Below are 22,914 nucleotides of genomic sequence, written 5' to 3'. Positions count from 1 at the left end.
AAGCAAGGTGGTCACACAGACAAATAACCCTCTGCCAGGCACTCACTCCTTCATGGTGTCGCCCGGTAGCTTAGCCGGCAGCAAAGACTCTTTAACAGCTCAGTCTGAAACAATGCCCCACCACAGCACGGCCCGAGCTGGGCTGCACCAACTAAACTTCGCCGGTGACTCGACACTGCAGCTAACTCCAGCTCAACCAAAACAACGCCGGACCTGCCGAGACGACATCTCCGCAGAGGAAAATCTTCAACACAGTTGGCATTGAATGGGTTTTGCGAGCCAGGGTTGAATGATGTAAAATTCAGAAGATAATTTCTTTAGAGATGTACACTAGTTTTCTTTATCATTCCCTATATGTTAGCCTTAAGTCACACACACTTCAAGCCACTATTTCTAAATGTTTTTTTTTCTTTAATTATTATCATTTAAAGACCTTATTATTCTTTTGCTTTATTATCCTATGCTTTATCATGTATCATTAAGATCTTTAGCTATGAATAAATGTCTTCATTTATCTTTAGAAGTAGTTACTGTGGTTTCTTTGAACACAGCAGATAGAGGTCACTGTTTTGAAAGGAACTTATGGTTTTATGAGATTGATTAATTGATCAAATTGAGTAAGATTTAATGTTTCCTCTGGACATTAAAGATTTCCCTTAAAAGAGTTGGTACCCTGATTATTACAAGGTAATTAATTAATAAAAGTAGATAAATTAGGAGTTTTTTGAACTGTGAATCATACAAAGCTTTTCTAGTGGAGTCCAAAAATAGAAATATAGAACTAGAAATGAGTATAATAGGTCCCCTTTAAAGAAGGATTGTGAGCTGAGATATAACATCTGGAGCAACCATTCATGAACTCATAAATGTGGAAAACACATCACAAATGAGAATAAAGCAGCTGTGGCCTGGGCAATATAAGCTACCAACATCATTTACAGAGAGGAAACCACTTCACTACTGCTGCAGGCATGTCTGTCTCACAGAGTAAGTCATACCATGTCAGGAGGCACTTGAACTACCTCATGTCCCACCAGGATCACAGTGATGCATGAAACATGCCAACTTATGTTGATGACATCATTAATCAAATTCATTGATGCATAAATTTGAAAATATGCCTAAACCCCATATCATGTATCAAGATGAACTTACTGAGTAAATGTGGTTTTCCTGCCTACTGTGTAAGCTTATGTGACATGGTGCTTCAAAATCAGTTTAAAACCAATCAAACCTATCAATAACATTGAACAAGTAATTCCACTTGCTATAAAAGTTATTTGAAATTAAAAGTGAAGTTGAATGCAACCAAAATGCCAGTTAGAATTATCCATGGCATTGTAAAAGTATGGTAGTGATGCACCTTCAAATTAGAAAGATCAATCATTGACATTTTCCATGGCAGTTGATGTAAAATACCTATTTATTGATGCTTCTTTGCCACGATTTTTCAAATTATTATTCTTTAAACAGTTCTTGCTTGTCTTTGATTGAACCCTTTCATGCATAGTGGTCACTACAGTGGACAGCTATTCAAAAGCCGTTTTCTTACATATGCATGGGGTTTAATGGTATAGTTGCACATCAGCTAACACAGTGGACTCTAGTGTGTCATCCCATACACTGCCATCTATTGGCCAGCCCTTGGAAGTGCAACACAAATTTCTCAAAACCATAGACTGTAAAAGCTCAAAACCAAGATGGCCACCTGCCGGCCAGAAATGCTCAACAGCTCAGGAACATCTTGCCAGTCCTTCTATAGTAATGGACCCTTGCAGGTAAATAAAATTTTGTAACATCACGTAACAACTGAGGAGTAATACAATTGTTTCCAAGTATTGATTTTATGTTGGGAGAAAATGACTGATGATGATTAATCACCTGTCCACTAAGTTGGACAAACTCCTTGAAAAATGCATTTAAAAATAATGAAGTTCAAATATTTTTTCATGCCTAAAGAGGAATAAAACACTTAGGAAAAAATTCTGACTGATGTAATCATAATTCATGCATGAAAGGGTTAAATATTTATTCAAATGCTTTTTATTGTCCTTTTTTGGTTTGTTTTTTACTGAAAAAACATAACTGTGTTTTGCAAAGTGCTAATCAAATTAAGTTACTTGTGTATTATTCTGCTCTTTTCTAACAGAACCTGCTGTCACAGCATGCAACACTCACAGTCTAGAGATTCAACACAGTGTGTAAAAAACTTGCATATAAATATGATAAAAATGCTTGGCCTGTCAATCCACTAATCTTTACAATTTAGCTTGATGTATCTGCTGAACATTTGGAAATATTAGTTTATAACATTTTTAATACAGTAAAATATTAATAAAATATGGAGGTGCACAGATCATTTTTTTTTTTTAAATCAAATACTCATACAAATTTATTTTTTGGTAGATAATGATAAAAATTGGATTCTGGCTGTAAATTTAACTGGATTCCCCACTAATGGATTCAAGCTTCAGTCGCAATTATAATTGTAAAATCTCCAATATAAGAGATACTACCATATGACACACGCCATGTACTCTTAAAATGATTGAAATTGTATTTGGTGAGCAGAAAACCTTCCCACCTTGAGTGTCTTTACCACTTTTAACAATTAAACTGATCCCCTTGATAAGTGTGAATGATCCTAATTCATAATTTGTAAGAAAATAATATTGCTTTTTTCTACTGCAGATAGACAGTTGAGGTACTTACACTTCACACCCCTCAGCAAACTCTGAGCCCATCTGAGCCCCTGAGCAGTGAAAATGTAAATGTGTAAATATGTACATGTAAATGTGACTATTTCTAGCAGGCAAGGCTGGTTTAACAACCAGGCAAAGTGTGCATTTACCCTGGAGCCCCAGACCCTCAGGGGCCCCGAAGGTGCCAAATTCATGGTGTGTCTCTTAGTTTGTGGTCATTTGATCCTTTTGTTTTTCTTGTCTTCCTGTGTGACACTTTACATGAAGCGTATTCCCAAATAACTTTGTGTTTGATTAAATTAGCAGAAACAGGGGGTTAATGGGGGGCTCATGGCTCATTTTTGCCCTGAAACCCCCTAATTTGGTCATCATGGAGAGTGAATGAAGTCAGTTTGAATTTCACTGATGGAACAAAACTGGGCAGATGCTTAATAGAGGGCTTGTGACCACACACTCATGAATTTGTTCACACAAATTAGGAAACTGCAGCCACAAAATAATGACGTGTATCATCTTCATTCATATTAATGAAATTGAGTAAATGAGGTCTATTTTTGCCTCCACAAAACATCATCTAATGCTGGCGATATAATCAGTCTCCGCCTAAGAGCGAGTTTTATTCTGCTGTGGCACCTTTGGGGAAACACTATAATTGGTTAGTTGGTGCAACCATTTCACAAATGCATTTCAGTTGAGATAATGAAAAAAACACAAGTATATCATGGTCAGGTTGTTTATGTTATGCCTGGCCTACGCAAGAAGAGTAAGTGAAATAAACATCTTTGTGGCATAATTATTGGAACAAAAATAAAATGTACCCTGACTGTTACTTGGCAGGTGCTCTGTGGCCTCAAAAGGCAGGTCCGTGAAATCAATGAATGACTGTAACCAGGCACAGCTGACATTTCCAGGGTGGGCGGCCTGGCACAATAATGTCTACTGTGCAACAGTTAAAGTAGGCATGCTGCAGAAGCAGGACACAAGAAAAAAAAAAGACATAAAGAGGAAAGTAAAGATACCAACCATGAGCTGCAGGTTCAGTGCTGGGCGCAGTGTCTGAGCACACAAGGAGAGGACATGGCAGTTGTGGAGGGAGGTGTGGAACAGGAGGAACAGCATGCAAATAAAAGAGAAATGGGGGAGGAGGCAGGGAGGGAGGGAGCGGGGCAGGGGGAGAAAACAAATGACACCCATAAGCAAGCATTCAGAAGACCAGAACATGACAAAAGACATAAGGCTTAAGGGAAATCAAAGGGAACCAAAGGCAGTGCAGAGATAAACATAAGCTTACACACTCACACACACACACACACACACACACACGCATTCGCACACAAATACATATTCCACTGCACACACTGGACGTTCTGCTCAGAGGGGAGCATAGCTACTGCTTGAGGAGATATGGAAAAGACTATTATCATGTGCTGTAGGCAGCTGTGGTGTGGAGAAAACACAGACTATCAAGAGGAAATAATTGTGCAGCTGTCCTAATGTAACAGTTTATGGCTTGGAAAAGACTTTCCCATCTATTCACGATGGGAATGCATGGCAGCGAGTCAAGTAAAGTTTTCGCGAAGTTACAACATTCAGTGTTACAATGACTTGATATGGATGAGATGTTCACCGACGTGGTTTGATGTAAGTGTTAAGTGTTCATGGAAGCATCAGAGTGTCAACCTTTTTAAAACCGCAAAAGCACTGAAATTAATTTAAAGTAGTGAAAGCAACTTATTGTCAGAAACAGATCATGTTCAGCAGGGACAGTATACAATTTCTTTGGCCTATGCTGTTTCAGCAGAGACATGAGCCTGCAGGCTGTCAAGTCACAGACAGATATTTGTGTAAGAGAGAGAGGACGGTGCTGAGTTTAATGTGTAATTGTTCAGGGAGCGATGCCACGCCTCAGCTCTGCCGCCAGAGGCTCAGGGTACAGGGAGCAATCTCACAAGGTGAGACTATATCAAGTTCATCTTAGAATTACTGAGAACCTCTGAGGATCCATTTCTCTGCAAGGTCCTTGAGTAGCTGAGACATGTCAGTGGTAAATAATGCCACAGGCCAGTCATTAGAAGGGCAATGTTTGAGCATATTTGGTTGAAGTAAAAGCAGTTAGTATCTCAGCATGATCTTCCCAGCAGTTCCATTATTGTGGAATGTTTTTATGCTTGTTTGCTGCTAAACAAGTGTTTCTCAATTGAAGCAAGATTAGTGAGTTAGTCAGCTGATTTTGGGCTTAACCCTGGCTTTAATATATCACACAGCTGGATCATTTTTAACCAGGGTAGATCAACAGTGTGACCTTTGCCACACGGCTAATCTGTTCTGGAGTAAGTTCAGTTGAGAGGATCGATTGAAAATGTGTAAAACAGCCCTCCTACACAGTCAACTCATTGGATCCTGACTACCAGCTCCTGAAATAGACTGTATCGAAGTTACAAGTAATAAAGATCTCTCAAACAAATCAGTAGACTTACTTTGCTGTCCAAGGTAATTGAGATATACACTAAATGTTTGTAGCATACCATTTACCCACTCTGGCTTCAGGTATCAATAAACTGTGTTTATAGTTTCGTAAATCCAACAGGATTCCTTATAACTATTGGTTCATACATTGTAGTCTATTTTCTACATTTTATAGTTGATAACACAACTAATTCACAACTAATTCTTTCCTCTCTGTAATGTATGTTTACAATAAAACAGAATGTAATATCATACTACAGTGCCTCTGTTTGTTTGTACTAATTAATTAATTAATAATAATTAATTAATAAAAATAACAATATTAAATTATTAATAATTAGAAGACTCTTCTCCTTGGTAATGACCTTGGACACTGACTGGCAGGTCTAGCTCACCAAAAAAAATATTTTAGCAAATTTTAAAGTAGGCATTATTTTGACAAATTGACCACATGTTCAAAATCTAAATGGTTAATCCAAAAGTATCCTAAGTAAAACAGTATATAGACTAGATAGAGCACTTCCAGGCATTTTGACCACACTTGCCTAAATGAGGACTTGGGACAGAATAATTAAGATTGATGACGTTTCACAAGTGAGAAAAATCTTTTTTAACAAGTGAAAAATGGGGAAATAACTGACTGGAGGGGTTTTATTTTCATGAATTTAAGAAACATGAATTTTTCAATGGAACATTCCAGCAATCATATCTACAATCTTTGTAAAATATTTTTGAAACCTGTCTTGCTGTGAAGCAAAAGAAGGCTGGATGATGGCCTCTTTTTGTTACATCTCTGCCACCATGTGAAGACAGAAATAGACTAGTGGTTCATTGACATCAAAATGTAAAATGAAGCGTCTGTCCCTGCAAGCTTCAGTCAACAAAAAAGCAGCATGGCCTGCTAACCCTCATTACACTGTGGGTGGCAGCCATGTGGGACTGTTCAATATGTCTGCTGCTGAGTGATTGCCTGTCCATTTTTGAACATCCTTCTCCTCATCCACCATCTCTAACTTCACAGCTCAACTGAGGGATATGCAGTGTCCTCGCTGACATTCACAGACATGATGGGGACGCATCAGCTCCATGACTACTTGCCACGCTTTGCATGAGCCCAGGTTTAACTGTGACATGACATCCAGCTCAACATGCAGAGATAACTGCATGCCAATCATAATTATATTGGCAGAAATGCATTAGGTGGAACCCTGTGGTACTGAAAATGCCAACAGGCTGCTGGGTGTCCCCGCTGGCTACTAGAATACTTTTTTGTTGGATCCACTTTCTCTGACCTGCCTTCTCTACTTCGGGTTTAGTTTGTGATTTCCTACATTTGCCCAGAATTTTGCCACCCCCGACAAAATGTGTTAATAGAGAAACTGGTATCTTTTTCTCTTCAACAGTAGTTTATTTCCCTGTACAAACTGCTGAATGTTGGCGGAGAACAGTAAATCCAGGAGGAAACTATTGTCTGAGGAACAATCAGCATATCCTGATGTTTATCATATATATGTTTTAAGTTATGGATGACTTGTTTTTTGCCACTTTAAAATGGGACTGAATGGGACTCTTGAATATAAGAATTATCACTGTGCTGGGCTTGTTTTTTTTTTTTTTTTAAAAAGGCGTGGCAATGTTGTTCAGTCAGTTGGTCCACCACTTTGGTCCAGACTGAAATATCTCAACAACTATGTATGTATTGCAAGGAGGTTTTGTACAGACATTCATGATCCCTAGAGGAGGAATCCTAAACACTTTGGTGATCCCTTGACTTTTCTTTTAGCATCAACACGAGGTTGACATTTTTGGTTTCTAGTGACATATCTTAATAACCTCTGGATAGATGGTCATGCAGTGTTATTCATATATTCCTGTTCACCTAACAATGACTTGTAATAACTATGGTGATCCCCTGATTTTTCATCTAGTGCCATCATTAGGTCGAAGTTGACTTTGTCCCATTCTTTGGTTTTTAACCAAATACCTGCAGCAGTAACGACATTCCCACCAGCTTTGCCTGTACTTTGTGTTTAGTGCTGCTTAGAAAATTTTAGCAGTGAACATGCTAAACTCAGAGTGTAACAGAGCTTCTAGCATGGCTGTAGACTTTTAGTATTGTTGGATTTTTCCTTAATGCTGTGCACCAATGAAGTATCGTTAAAATAATAGTCAGGATTGATATGCAGTATTTAGCAGTTTTACACACATTTACACATTTTAACAACCTCAGTGCAGCCTAGGAGTTGTAATGTAGTGTAAAAATATATGTTAATACTGACTTGAATGAGTGCACATAAATTTGTGCTGTTGGTATTTTTCAGATATTGTGTGGCTAGCGGATTATCTCCTGGCCCTGCTTTATGAGTTTCATCTCCTTTTGGTCATTGTAGAGTGCAGTAATACCTCTGGAAGACAATATACTTCCACATTAAGATATATTTTGGGCTCCAGACAAGTGTTTTCCATGATGCTGAACACTCTCTTAGGCTATATGCTGCATGACAGCAGTTATTGTGTTGCAATTGACCTTAATCAAATTAGTTATAGCTGGCTGGCTCCAATTTCAAAATGGACAAGGAATCAAACTGAGCAAAGTGGGAACAATACCACATATTATCTGGCACACCGTGTGCATGCGTTAGTCAGGAGAATGTGAGGTGGAGGCAAATGTGAAGTCACTTTACCAGATGGTGTTTATGTAATTTAAGACCCTGACAAATGCAATGGATATTTGTTTCTCTTTTCCCTTGCCTATTTTGTTGTCCTGTCTGTAGCGTGGGTTAAATGAATTGGTTGTCAGCACTGTTTATGGTCTTTTGTCAATTAAAAGTAATACTAGCCAGCTGCCTGATTGTTTTGCTTGCACCAGGTCTACATTTATTATCTATTTTCTTCATTCAGGGATTAAGTTGTTCACTTGGCAGTATGTTGAATTAATGAATGATTAGTCATATTGTATTGATGGGGGACAGAAAGGTGAGGTGATAAGTATGTAATATGTAAGTATGAATATGTGGGAGGATGAATACTGAATCCCTAGAATCACAGCAGTCCATTTGTACTTTTTGGGTTGGCTTGCATTTCACAAAAGACCTCCTATTGGCCCTGACTACCACTACAAAGATACAACAGACTGCTGCCCCTGAGGAGAGTGTGCAGCACAAAATGTTGCTTCTCAAGGAAATTCTTTCTTTCTCACTGACATAGAAATGGCAGAAAAAAAGGATATGGACAGCCAAGCACATGGGAAAAGAAATAGGATTTTAAAGAATAATAAACAGAAAATTTTGTTCCTGGAAGGTGTTTTGGAGAAAAAAAAAAAAAGGCAGGTGAATGTAAATGGAAATTAATAGCATGTCCCAATTGCAGAAGCTACTGTATAGGACAGATATCTGAAAATAGCAATTTAATCATTACCCCAAGTAACTTTCTAAACCCTGCCAAGCACTTAAGAGCCATGTGTTGGGGCTCTAATAGATTTTTTTAGAGTACTCTATTCTGTCCCCCTAATGGGAAATTGATAAAAAAAAAAAAAAAAAAAAAGAAACCCTCAATACCACTCTGACAGATTCATTTGGCAGTGGGTCTCTGATCTGTGCAGCACACTGTGGGTAAATGAAATCAACTGGCAGAGCGTATTATGGCCATATGAGTCTGTTGCCTTCAATCTACACTATATACACAGTAATAATGGAATGCCCCTGATAGTTGAAAGCAAAGAGAGGACATCTGGCAGAAACTGTAAGTGGGTTGTTTCGACCTGAAAATATTGGCACTGCAGACGTGAGGTTTGTTCTATCAGGTGGAGCCCACACATCTCAACATAAGTCCTGTTCACAGGGGACTGATATGACTTGCCAAAATACTGTACAATGATTTTTAGTACTTGCAGAGATTGTCAATGATTTTAATTCTCCTTCATTTTAGAGAAACTTTGGGTTGGGAGTTCCCAGTATTTTACTTCTATAAAATCATTAAAATATTTGTCCATCATGAAGTATGGATGTGGTAGGTAGTAGGGATGTGCAGAGGGCCCAGTATTTGTATTTGTATCTGTATTTGTTGAGGCAGCAACATTATTTGTATCTGTATTTGTATTTGAATAAAAGTGGAAAGAGGCTTAAAAATCCTGTTTTTGTTTTTAATTTTAGAAAATTAAAGTGTTACAATAAGTGTTCATGAATAAACTACCTTACGACAGAGGTCCCCCCATCGGGTCTTGAACTCATCACCTCATTGCAGACAGACCTCTACCTATTTATACACCCATAACACAGAGATTGCACACCGTGTAACGTGTAGGGAGGAACTTCAAAGGCAATTATTGCTTTGCACTATTCATTTATTGCCTATTTTTTACAACCTAACTTTGTGGAAAGGAGAACGGGAACAACAGGCTATGGAAAGTCCCTTGGGAGCACTTTGCTTGTGTCAGTAATTTAGCTTTATCTTCGGGTGTATGTATGAAACAAATAAACCCACCATTTGTGCTTTGCCGAATAATGTATTTGTATTTGGGCACACCCCGAGTGGGTAGTAGGCAAAGTGCATGAACCAGAGCTAGCATCATATATGACGATAAATGACCTACGTGACCAACCTCCCACAGATAGGTCATGTGATCATAATGTTTGTGACACCTGAGCCGGCTGTTGTTTTGTCACGCATACTATGTCCAAGATCAAGAATGGATTGCCATGCTCTAGCACTCAACACTTGAGTAAGCAGTTGGAGTTAAAGTACAATTCATGCTTATTACAACTTGGGTCTTAATTATATAGTTTTGACCATCATTTCTATTGGTTATGATAACATTGTACTACCAAAGTAATTACTGATATCTGATATATGTTTCTTCTTTCTCTGTCATGAAATATGGAGACATTGGTGAAATATTAAGCAAAGTCTAAAGACTGGAGATTTTAATGCATTTAGTAGAAACTTGACAGCAGCCTCTGTGGCCACAAGTGACAATTATAGGATAATTTCCTTACATTTCCCAAGTCGGATGCTTTAAAGACATCATCATTAGGCGACCTGGCTGACAGTGAGTGCAATGATGTGTATATATATATTGGAACTACTACCAAATGAAAAACATGCCTCCTGGTGAGGTGTTTATTCTTCTTTTACTTCTGTAAAAAGAGTCAGTAATGTCGGTCACACAGCAATATCTATCTAGAGATGACAATCATAACCTAACATTAACCATGATAAGCTACTGGTCATACCAGACCAAATGAACTGAGCAAAGGTGCATTTTATTTCTTAAGAATTCAATCCTTCTTTTATATTTCTCATTTTAAGTTAAAAGTTATGTAACCTAACTTAAATTCATTAATTCATTCACTAATTTTGTAAGAAAGTGATCTGGAATGGAATTAATATCTTAAGTATTGCTATTTACCTATTAACTATCTCTATTATTCTCAGCAGGCACATTAGAAATAAGTGTGATAGTTTTGCAAATCTGCAGAGATCTCAGTATGAATCAGCCAGAATAGCTACAGTATAATCAAAACAGGCCTGTGCAGACTCCAGACTCCTTTATCTGAGGCAAAGGAGCTATCAATCAGCTTGCATAGATACGTATTCTCTTTAATCCAATCAGATGGCATAATCAAGCACAATGCCTGTGATTTCTGCCAGCCTCGTGAGATTTGTTCCAATTGAACGGTCTGTCAGAGAGGCTTTGATTGCATTTGGAGCTCAGGCTGATTTCTGAGTTGAGGCATAAAGTAATGTTTTCTATCTGCACCCTATGGAGATTTATACTCACAATAGCCCTGAGTTCTGTTTCTGAAAGAGCAAGATAAAAATTTGCTTATTTCAAAGGGCCAAATTTTCAAGTGCTCATATTCACTTATTGTTCACCTCAAACACTGCCCTCTTTGTACAACCCACCTGGTGATTGATCTATAATTGACTTTATAAATGAGAGATGAGTTTCACATAAAAAAGAAATTATGTCTGCAGTGAATCCATGTCTAGAATAATTATTAAACCTATACAATCATCATAGTAAACCTGTGTCATCATCTTTAGTGCTCTTAGCAATTTGTTTGCGTTTGCTTTTTCCATTATGCTGATTCATTGTGATACACACTCCTATTCCATGAAACAAGAAATACATTAATTACAATTGTAAATAGGAGTTTGTTGGGGAAAACCAAATCTTTTCACAACATGTTTTTGTACACCTGGTCTGTCTGTGGTATTACGAAAAACCCTGCTGTGAAATGATTTTTCGAACATAGCAGAGAATGAACAGTATTGACGGGCATCAGGTTGCTCTGAGAGGTTTCACTGACAACCAAGCAACAAGAGCTGAGCCTCCGCCTACTATTTGTCATCCATACACACCCACAATCATACGTAGAAAAAACATTGAATAGAAAATAGTTGAAAAACATTGTGAGGACACATCACTTTGTGCAGTGGAGCTTTGTACTTCTGTAATTCGTGACTGTGATAGATGAGGGTGTATAAATTCCTCCTATTTTTATCTGTCATGTTTCCAATATTTTATAGACCTGTATGTATGTGGATCATAATGAGTACTGTCAATATCACAGTATGCAACCCTACAATGGCTGTGCTGAACAATAATATTAAAAGTTAGATTAAAATGGCCAGTTGTTAATGATGGAAGCTCAGGTGCAAATATCCAAGTAGATCACATGTGCTTTTTAAATGACACCAGAAACTGAGGAAATTAGTATTGATATTTGCTTTATACTTTAAGGACACTTCAATTTTGATAAATTTGCTTGTTTTCTTTCTGAGAGTAGATCAATATCAAGTTCATGTATTTGCTCGTGTATGAGCTGCTGTAGTCCGTCAGCCTAGCTTAACATCAAGGCTGGAAGCAGGGGGAAATTACTAGCCTTGTTCAGTTCAAAAATAACACACAAACATGAAATTGTATTGATCTTCTCATCTCCTTCTTGTTAAAAAAAGAGAGCATATTTCCTAAAATCTTGAACAATCGAAATCTTGAATGTGAGCATGGAAGTTCATTTCTGAGCTTGGGATCATTATGTGTGACAAATTAAACAAAAGATAAATGAAACATGAGCTGAAACGTGAGCTTTCGTGTCAGACATTTTTTGCTTTTATTTCAGAATTTACAGTATGTGCAGGTTGCGATTTGCTGTGGGAGTTTAGTGGGGATTTTCCCCTCCGGTCTATATATCTCTGCCTCTGCTGAATTATTTTTATCCTTGTTGGGGACAAATATGTATTCTAATATTTATTTTCTTCTCATAGCGACGTATGCTGCTTCACCCATAGACCATATAAAATATCTAAAATAATAATAGGCTATTTAAAAAAAATCTAAGTACAGTGCTGCAACATGAGGACAGTTTATGGTACAAACAACAATAAAATCAGCAATGGACTTTCACTGTCAGCGCTCAAGCTTGTGTGACAATAGAGATAATGTCACGTCTAGGCTACATGATGACACAGTAAATGGACCAGCGGTTGCCTCGTTCCCTGCTTGGAGATTTGCAGAAATGTGGGTAAAAGAGCGGCAACATGCTGTGGATGACCCCTCCACAGAAAAGCAGAAAAAGACAGAGGTCCGTTATCAAAGCAGACTGTTTTCTTAGTCTGACAAGCAGGCATATACTGTAGTCTATTTATTTCTATGATGACAGCATGTTGTGCTATTGCATGTTGTGATTATTTTCTATTCAATAGAGCTGAATTAAGCACTGACTTGCAAGAATGAAATTAAGTGTATTATCATGTCTGATCAAGTGACATTATCCACAGTACTGAAAGGGCATCTGGTATGTTAAATTAGCATTTTGACCTTTTGTTTTGTTATATATGATCATATCTCCTATGTGTTTGCATGAGGAAAGCACAAGGCATGAACTTGACATCACATCGCTGAGAGTGAAAATATCATAATACTTTAAATAAATTTTTAAAAATGGATTAAAGTATTCCTGCAATTAAAATGCAGTAGTCAAGTTCAAGTAACAGTTGCAAGAAATAGCCTAATAGGCTTCAAAGTCTGTATAGGCCCACTGTGGTTCTGATTTATTTTCATGAGTAAAAATGTTTCAAAAACATCCATCCCTCTGATTTTTTCGCAAATCGCACCCTGGGTGATTGAATACTTGTTGCATCATCAGTTATTAATTTCTACCTGCCAAATGGATAGAGTTTGGAATTACCTTAAAATCTGGTAAATGATGAGAGAAACGGCATGAATGTAACCCATGGGTAAAGGAAAATGCATATGAATATGACTGCCACCGTGGCATGAAGATGGAGATTGTGGCATGAAGATGGAGATAAATGGAGTGATTCAAGGCTGCACTGGGAATACGGGAGCACACATACACACTAGGAATGTGCAGAGAGCCCAGTATTTGTATCTGTATTTGTTGAGTCAGCAAAATTATTTGTATTTGTATTTGTATTCGAATAAAAGTGTAAAGAGGTTTAAAAATCCTGTTTCTGTTTTTATTACGCTTTTAATTTTAGAAAATTAAAGTGTTACAATAAGTGTTCATGAAAAAACAAATAATTTTTAAAATATTTGTATGAAACAAATATTTGTAAAAACCCACTATTTGTGCTTTGCTGAATAGCATATTTGTATTCGGGCACACCCCTAATACACACACACATACACACACACACACACACACTAGTAAAAGTTGTGTGAGGGTGATACTGTACCTTGACTGACTTCAGGGTAGGAGATGGTGGTGGTGATGGTGGTAGTGGTGGTGGTGGTGGCTGTGGTGGGTATAGGGGTAGTGGTAGGAGCATCTGAATGAGAAGACAAACACATGACAAACACAAGGGGGGAAAACAAATGAGTATAAGAGCCATGAAGATAAAGGAACGTCAGTGTGAAGCGATGGTATCACTGTTTGATAGATGACCAACAGCTCGTTGTGTGTCACTGTGTGTGTGTGTGTGTGTGTGTGTGTTTGTGTGTGTGTGTGTGTGTGTGAGAGAGAGATAAAGGTCTACTACAGACCTTTTGATGTATTAGCTGGATGGCAGTGCATTAAAAACTGTACACACAATGATGACACTGCCACACATCATCTCGTCTCACACTGACCGGGCTGATCAAAGATCTTGTTTGGAACTCTTCTCTTTTATGTCTACTCACAGGCTAAACACTATGACATGAATTACTGACAACACTAGCGAGCACATGGTTGTTAGAAGTGATTGAATGTCTAATGAGTAACACGTGCTAGTGTTGTACTTATGCTGTCATTGTTATGCAGTGAGCTATCCTGACAAACAAACGTGTCTGTGCATATTTAATGTCTCCAAGGAGAAGAGTACAAAGTTGGTGAGGATAGTGGCAACAAAAAAAAAACATAATGCAAAATTTGATGTATTAACAGAAACATAATGACACAATAAATGACAATGCACAAAACTCAGAATGATAGGAAGGAGAAAATAATAATACATGAACAGCACCAAGCAGGGTTGTTGAGTACATAGGCTTTGACCAGAGACCATTTTTCCTCCCACAGCTTTTCCCTTTTTACTTCATTAGCCGGGTTAGACTCCCAACCCTGACAATGACCAGGGGGAGATATCAAAAGTGACATTTTCCTTGTTGAAGTGGCAGGGCTGCACTGATATGAAGCCTCTGGCAGTGCTGCTTGGTTACAGACCTCCCATGCTGCTCTGATTGCCTTGGAATGGACTGAAAAACCTGTTGGGGTTATTAAAGGTGCTGAAAATAAATAATTTGTGGCTGTTGATAAGGATAGAAGGCAAGTCAAGACTTTAATGAAATAAGGTGTTATAAGATGGTGAGAAAAGACTGTTTATGGACAGAAAAGGAGGAGGAGAGGGAAATTAAAGGGGTAGAAGAGGTGTTACAATGACGCAGTTACAATGATGATGCAGTGTCATTTTTCTTACCTCTATGTGATGATGCATGGCATTGACAGCAGTTATGTCGCATTTTCACAGAACACACACTATAAAACTTGTTTCCTGCAGGTGGCAAAAGTGAAATTTTTGCTGCTATTGCTTTTCCATGGCTGTACAAAATTACCTGTCCTGCCTCGGGATATGTTTACTATAGAGAGACCTGAAGGTGTGCTAAAATGCTTTTTAAATTGGACGTATCATGTGCTAGTGATGTAGCCGATACACAATAAACCATTGATCCCAAGAAATCAACTGGAGCAGATAAACTCAATCCATTCTTTTTAAAGCTTTCCACTCCATTTATCACTAAGTAAATGACACATATATTTAATCTTTCCGTTTCAACTGGTATAATTCCTAGTATCTCGAAGTCTGCTCATGTGATCCCTTTGTACAAGAGAGGAGACAACAGCGATCTCAATAATATCCAAAGTTCCCTGTCTGGCAAAAATCCTGGAATCACTGGTTAATAACCAACTCAAGTATTTCTCTAAAAGTATTGTTTTGAGCCCTCACCAGTCTGGTTTCAGACCTATGCATAGTACCATCTCTGCTGTTATATCAGTTCTAAACGTTATTGTTTCTTGCATGACCAAAGGAAGCACTGAGACGCTTTTTTCATTGACTTGTCAAAAGCAATCGATACAGTTGATCATTCTCTGCTTATTCAGAGACTTTGCAATATTGGGTTTGATTCTATTGCTTGTAGATGGTTTTGGAATTACCTTTATGAAAGACTTCAGTGTATGAAAGCTGGAAACATCCAATCTGAGTTTTACCAGTAACAAAAGGTTTTCTACAAGGATCAGTTCTGGGCCCTGTCTTGTTAACAATTTATATTATTAGCATTGTCTTTTCTGTAACTGACTGTAATGTCCATCAATACATGGATCACACTATTCTGTATTGTTTTTCTGACTCTGTACAACTTGCTGTTGAGAACCTACAACTTTCTTTAGTGCTCTTTAAGATGCACTTGTCAATCTTAAACTAGAACTCAATGCAAGCAAAAGAAAGTTCATGCTTTTTTCTAAAGCAAAATATATTGATTTTAACAGTCTACACCTACCCTTACTGAGTGGTAGCAATATTGAGAGAGTCACAGAGTATTCATATCTAGGTATATGGCTTGATGAAACATTTACATTTAAATATCATACTGAAAATCTTATCACCAAACTGCAGCAAAAACTCCAGCTTCCCTTTGAATTGTAGGAAAAGTATAGCTGAGACAGTTTTATAATCTACAGACATGCTGTTGCTTCCACTCTCAAACCCCTAGACTCAGTTTATCATTCTGCCCTTAGATTCATTAACGGAGATCCCTCACCATTGCATTCTATATGACAAAGTTGATTGGCGCTCACTGGCACAGAGGCATGATAAACATTTGTATCTTTTCATCCATAAATCCCTTATTGGACATTTACCACCTTATATATTATCAAGGCTGGACCACAGGATCCTGCCAAACTCGCTCTACTAATTGTCTTATGCTTCAAGTCCCATGGGTTTATTCTGAACTTGGAAAATCTGCATTTAGTTTTTGTGCACCAAATACATGGAATTATCTTCAACACATCCTCAGGATCAACACTCTCACTACCCGTGGACAATTCAAGACTATGATCTCAAACCACTTCACCTCAATGTGCAATTGTTTTCACTGAGCATTGGCATCCTCTGACCTATTTAACCCTACATTGTTTGTGTTTAACTCTGTATCTTGATATCATTGCAAATGAGAGAAACCTCATTGATTTTCAAGGCTTAAATAAGGTTTGAATGAGTGAATGAATGTACATTTTCAGGTCTATATCTATATTCTGAGGCTCTACTGGAATATCTTACCATCATTTACAATTTAAAAAACTCCTTATTTATCTTATACTGGCCCTTTATGCAGAGCCTCAGTTCAGCCTCTGTCTGAAACAGGCTGTTTTAGCTCCTGTCTCTTTAAGGCCCCCCTCTCAATGAGCCCACTCTGTTCTGATTGGTTAGCTCCCTCGGCAGACTTCCACCCGCTCTGGAGGCTACATGAACAAACAGTACTAGTAGGATTTTTCTTCTCTTTTAGTTCTTTGCTAGAAATGGAAACATCTCAAATACATCAGTACATGTGCAAGCCTTAATCTGATCCGAAATATGTGAGTGGACAACTTGAACAACCCGTGGAGCAACCTTAGCAACAAAAGCTACAGAATCATCATGAAGAGGAAGAGGTAAGTTTGCAAACCAAGTATTCAGAGCAGGCTTAAGCCCTGGCTTTTGACTTGCAGGGAGCATTTTGCATACATTCACCTCATGTTTTGGAACTCTGACCATGTTTAACATAGACATCTAACATCCTAATGGTATGAAAATAACAGAAAGTCAATAAAAGCATGATATGTCATCTTTAAACTAAATTTTAAAAGACTGCATCAGAGCTGAGTGTGCTTTCAAAAATTCCATCTCTTGAAACTGTACTATGGCTCTGACATTAAACAATATCAGCGATGCCTTGTGTTATGTGCATCAGATGAATCACACTGTGTGTTTTCAATGAGAGGACTCTACCAAAATGGCAGCAAATGTTTAATGAGTCACAAAAAGACACTGTTTTAATGTCACATGAAATCAAATGCATTTATTTGCATAATTAATCTCTAATTAATTTCACATAGCTGTTAAGAATTGCAATATTTAATCAGCTGGATGCAACCATCGTGGAGAGGAATCAACTAATTCAGTATTCCTCTCTCCCACAGAGCTCCATTGTTGTCCAAATACTATTAAGTAAGCCCCACTGTTGCACTGGGTGACATGTTCCTTCATCACAATGAACACACCCACTGTAGTTTATTTTGAGTCAGCTCCACATACATCATCCGTCTTGCCATAAATTCTCAATAGCATATCAAAGCTGTGGCTGAAAATAGTCCCAAACAAATACTCCTGATAGGGTAATGTTTGTTAAAAGCTACAGTGACCAGCAGATTTACTGAGCTTTATCCTTTAAATGGATTGCCAGTAGAGACATACTCTACAAGGAATTAAAGACCGTAATGGAACAGAAACATAAATATCAACTTATTCTTGATTTCAAATTGATATTGTATGTGTTTTACATACTTTAAAGCACATTATAGTATTGTTTTAGAAAGCTGTTGGGTTTCATGATTGAACAAAAAGCACCACATAGACTAAAAACTGCACTGCTTTCTTGAAAAGCTACATTGAACTGTCATTGTTAACATTGTCATAAATCATATTTACTGTCACGGTATTACTGAATGTACACCAGTAATTCTTATCGATTCAAGCAAGGGTGTTTTGACTGTGAAAGAAGTGCAAATTGAAAATGCTTACATCCCAAAGTTACATGAAAGAGGCAATAAAAGTTATCCTGCTGTTTGTAATGTCTTCCCTAAGGGTACAGAGGTTGTTTATCATATAAACGTAGCCTTCCCTGAGGGCAGAAATTGCTCATAGTGACTGCACAAATGTGTTCACAGTTGTTAGTTTAGAAAATCATCTATTTTATGCACTTGAAGAAAAGGGAATCAAGTAATTCAAATACAAGACAGAGAGGACCGTGTATCCCCAGAACTCTGCCTGAAGCAAATTTAAAAATGCAAATGAAGGCCTTCAGGTGATCTGGATCAGTATTAAAACTCTGCTGATGTGGTATGTTTTAATCTATCAACAATTCTGTTCTTTTAAAGACAACCTTGACAATACAAAAGGCTGTACAGACCCATGTGCAGACAAAGGCGGGCAGAAATGATCCATTGGGAAGTCGGCTGGCAGACGAAGCTTGGGCTGATGAGTTTCACACATGCTTGAGAGCTAACAAACTCCAGCTCGGGGGTGGTGCTGTCTAATTGGTTTTATCCCATCATGAACTGTGAGGGTCCAGCAGATGTTTGGGATCATCAGTGTCAACAACTCATTAAAAACTTAACAGTTAAAAAAATAAAATCAAGACTGATGAGATTGCATGAATGTAGACTATATTCCTACTTTTTTGTGGCTGGCTGGCACAAAGTATCAAAGAAGACTGGAGCTCATTGACTTTCAAATGTGACAAGCAGAATGTGTTTTTCCTCCCGCTGAGTCACCGGGCCTTGTTTACTGATGAGGCTTATGAATCAGTGTTTCTGGTCTGAGCGAATGGAGCGGGTCTGCAGGAAGCTACACTACACAACCTGACAGAAATCATTCCTGTTAAAGCCTGTGAGTCAAAGAACTCCACATGAGCACCAGTGCCAGTAATCACACCAAACAATATGAAAACATGCTTCACAAAACTAGCTCCAGCACTGAGTAATTAATGATACATGGGGAAAAATCACTGTAAATGATACTGAATGGCATTTTTTGGCATAGACCAAAGCTGTGGACAAAGGCTACTCATACTTTTTAGTATAGTATAGTTTAGTATAGTATGGTATAATATTGGGGTTTTTTGTGTCTGTTCAAATTTGCCGTGTTAAAAGTAGCCAAAGGGGACATTTTAGACAATGTGACCAGCACAACCCTGGTGAAAACTACCTAACAAGTCCTCCAAATTAAACAACAAAATACTTCCAAAAAGACACATGAGCACTTTTTAATCTGACAGAATGACCAGTTGGGGTACACTTTTGCACTTCATGGATGTCTGAGCTCCGCATTTGTCCTCCTCATTTCTTTATAACATACTCTACATTTGAGTGACAAGTGTCAAAATTAGGGTTGAGGTCTAGCTTGAAGCTTGGGAGGGAGGCACACAATGGCTTTAAACTGGCAAAAATCCACATCTTATCCTATTTACTATCTTACTGGGCAAAATTAAAATTTGATGTGATTGCTTGGGGTAAATGCTTCGATGAAAAAAGAACGACGGACATTAATACCACCGCAGAGAGTGGGTACCCTAACAATGGCCCATATCTTTATCACCTTAAGAACCAGACTTTAATACAGATTTTTCATCCCAAATTGGGATGATTCTGCTGGCTTAGTGGAATCACTAGAATGGTGTTCTGCTTGGCAATGGATGCTACTAAAATCTTACTAATGTAGGTGTAAAACAAACTCTGAGTTCTGCTAGAGGCTGCCTCATGTCCTTGTTTCCCTGTTTCATTCTCTTCTTCATTGTACTGTTTTGTCATACTATTCATTTAGTGCCTATATGTTTTGGTAAGCTTTTCATTGCCCTTTTCAGACTGTGTCCTTGGTCCCCGTCTAATCTGAACCGGTGGAGCCCTGACATCCTTGCTGTGATTAGGGGCTTTACATATAAACTTGACATGGACTTGAAGTGACATTGGTGGATGCCAATATTGTGGAAAGAGCATGAAATATGGTTCTATTGTGTGTCTTTGAACACTTGTTTTTGATTGTACCTTTCCAGACAGAGGTTATAAAATACCTAAAGCAGGAATAAATACAATGTAACAAAAGAACACATCCTCCAAATTGTCTGATTCTGCTTTTTTTCGAAGTAATTTGATGTTGGGCCTTGTGTACATCTCAGAATTGCAATATGAGGCCAGATTGAATCTCAGCATCCTCCTAACAAAGCTTAGGATAAAGATTTGGAGTAATCCACTCAGAGTAAGCCACATCTGTCATAATCTGTCAGACAATGACCAGAAGACTGACGGGTAGTTTTCTCCATGTTGGGTTATTTTGGAAACAATTTGGTGGAAATAGAAATGTCATATGAATGGCTACATGCATTTTGGTATGGATTATTTGGAAATTAAACTATTGGGGTCATTTTTAATAGAAACATTTGACGGCTACCTGCCGGTGTCACCCAAAATCAATGATTACCATATATGAGGGAATGCAACAACTTCAATTCATCAAGATTATTTTTGAAGTTATAGAAATGGACCAAAATGACTCCCATCAGTTGATACAGGGCAGAGGAATCTCTAAAATATCATCTAAATAATCCAAGTGTTCTCCTGCGAACACAGTGATAGGCTTCAAAACATAACCTTTTAAATCTGTTTTGGAAATGAGGAATTACTTTTACTCCTCATCTTATTTAAAACCAGCAATTTCACTTCCACTCAAGTGTAATTTCTGCAAACTAAGAGCACTCGCATCCTGAATAGGATATTTTGGGACACTCTACACCTCTGGAATACATGTAGAATGCTACTTAAAGAGCAAACAGTGACTTGAGGAAAAACTCCCACGTGCTTTAATGGAGACGAAGTGTACAGTAAGTAGGAAGACAGCAGAAGGCAATAGGGTCACTAAATATGCTGCTGGTGCGCAGTAAAAGCCAGTGCTGGTGAAGGTGCACCCTCTAAACAACTTAAAACCCCTCAGCGCTGGGTCTCATTCGACTGTGAGAGGAAAACCCTGACGGTTGTGTTTTCTTGCCCTGAGAAGTAAGAGCAGGCAGTGAGAGTTACAGCAATACAGACTTCATTCTTCTTGCTGTTAACATTGTTAGTGTCAGCCGGTCTCACGGTGCTCTCCATCACTTAGGGTCACAATACTTGGGAATCAGATGTATTAAAGTGGATACTGGCCATGGCTGCATTTGTTCTGGCTGTCAAGCAGGGGAGGACAGTCGTAGGAGGAAGCCCCGTGCAGTCTTTATCATAAAGTTACACATCTCTAATGTACAGTTTGGGATCTTGTGTTGATATTGTGGCTGGTTTTTAGCTTTTAATCAAAAAATAAATCTTTCTGTAAAGCTTTAGGACATTGTGGTACAAGAAATCTAATCCAAATGGTTTGTCAGACTGTTGGAAGGACACACAAAATCACTGGGAGGCAATTGCCCCCTCCCCACTAACTCATTGCATTTGACCTAGATGTATCTTTCTGAAATAGCCTGGAGGCATGGCAGCTAACTTTTTAGGTCTAAAATTAGCTTGTCTTTAATTTTTTGTAAAACTCTTTAATTAACTTCAGACTAGTCTAAGAGAAAAACTAGAAGTGGTTGAACTCATTTGACCAGAGTAATATATTGTTGTAACCAGAACTTGATGCTTTATTTCCAGTATTGGGCAGTATCGCATTACGACAATGTAATTACTTTTTTCAGTAACGAGTAGTGTGAGGGATTATAATTTGAAATTCAGTAATTACATTATAGTAACTAATCCCAGTAACACTCCATTACTTTAACACTTGGGGGTCAGTGTTCTCACTGTCTTACTAGGATTAACAGAGGGTTGATATCAGTGTGGTGTCTGCATTCGGCTGACAGACGGATGCTATATTCAGACCAGAAGCAGAAGTGCTGTGAAGCAGTGTTTCCCCTACAGTCATTCTTATAGTCAATTTATGAGCACTGTTGCTAAAATTTCACACAATCATTAATATCAGTGGGCTACTAATGATTTTGACTTGCACACTGTGCAATCACAATGACACCCTACATTACTGTGGAATTGTTTTGAGTCATCCTCCCTCTCTTCATTCTTTTAAGGACATCTAAGTGAAAGGTACTGTTATAAGAGCAGCGTAGCTCAATTAAGGAATAGGGCAGTGCGTAATGTGTGTGTGTGTGTGTATAGTGAGTGTGTAAATGAGCGTGTGTAGTTGAGTGAGTGCAGAGAGCGAGTGGCAGAAAAGTGACAATGAATGCGAGCAGAGCAGAAGAAAAGGTTAGCGGTAAATTGTCAGTGTGGCAGTAAATGTACAGCACAGGCTACAGTGCGTCAGTTAATAAATGCTGCAGCTCCTCAAGACCAAGAAAATACTTGTCTATCGAAGGGGGTTAGCCCCGAAGTTAGCGACAAAGCATAAGCCTAACCTGACCAGGTTCACTTAAGGTGGACTAACCTTTAAGGTGAACCAGCAATTCATT

General features: G+C 38.2%; 1 protein-coding gene across 4 annotated transcripts in view; it reads right to left on the bottom strand.

The window, feature by feature from the left end:
• cadm1a (cell adhesion molecule 1a) overlaps positions 1–22,914 on the bottom strand; it is a 411,670-nt gene that overhangs the window by 31,384 nt on the left and 357,372 nt on the right. For 3 of the 4 annotated variants that reach the window (XM_042430719.1, XM_042430720.1, XM_042430722.1), the window contains 2 exons: positions 13,872–13,964; positions 3,726–3,758 (listed from right to left, as the gene is read on the bottom strand). In XM_042430719.1, coding sequence (XP_042286653.1) covers positions 3,726–3,758; positions 13,872–13,964 — 126 coding nt within the window. The remainder of the gene's footprint in view (positions 1–3,725; positions 3,759–13,871; positions 13,965–22,914) is intronic. The other variant, XM_042430721.1, reaches the window with a different exon arrangement.

This window comes from Thunnus maccoyii, chromosome 13 (genome assembly GCF_910596095.1).
Source record: "Thunnus maccoyii chromosome 13, fThuMac1.1, whole genome shotgun sequence".
NCBI lineage: Eukaryota > Metazoa > Chordata > Actinopteri > Scombriformes > Scombridae > Thunnus > Thunnus maccoyii.
Note: the sequence above shows the minus strand (reverse complement) of the source record. Positions and strands in the feature narration are given on the sequence as shown.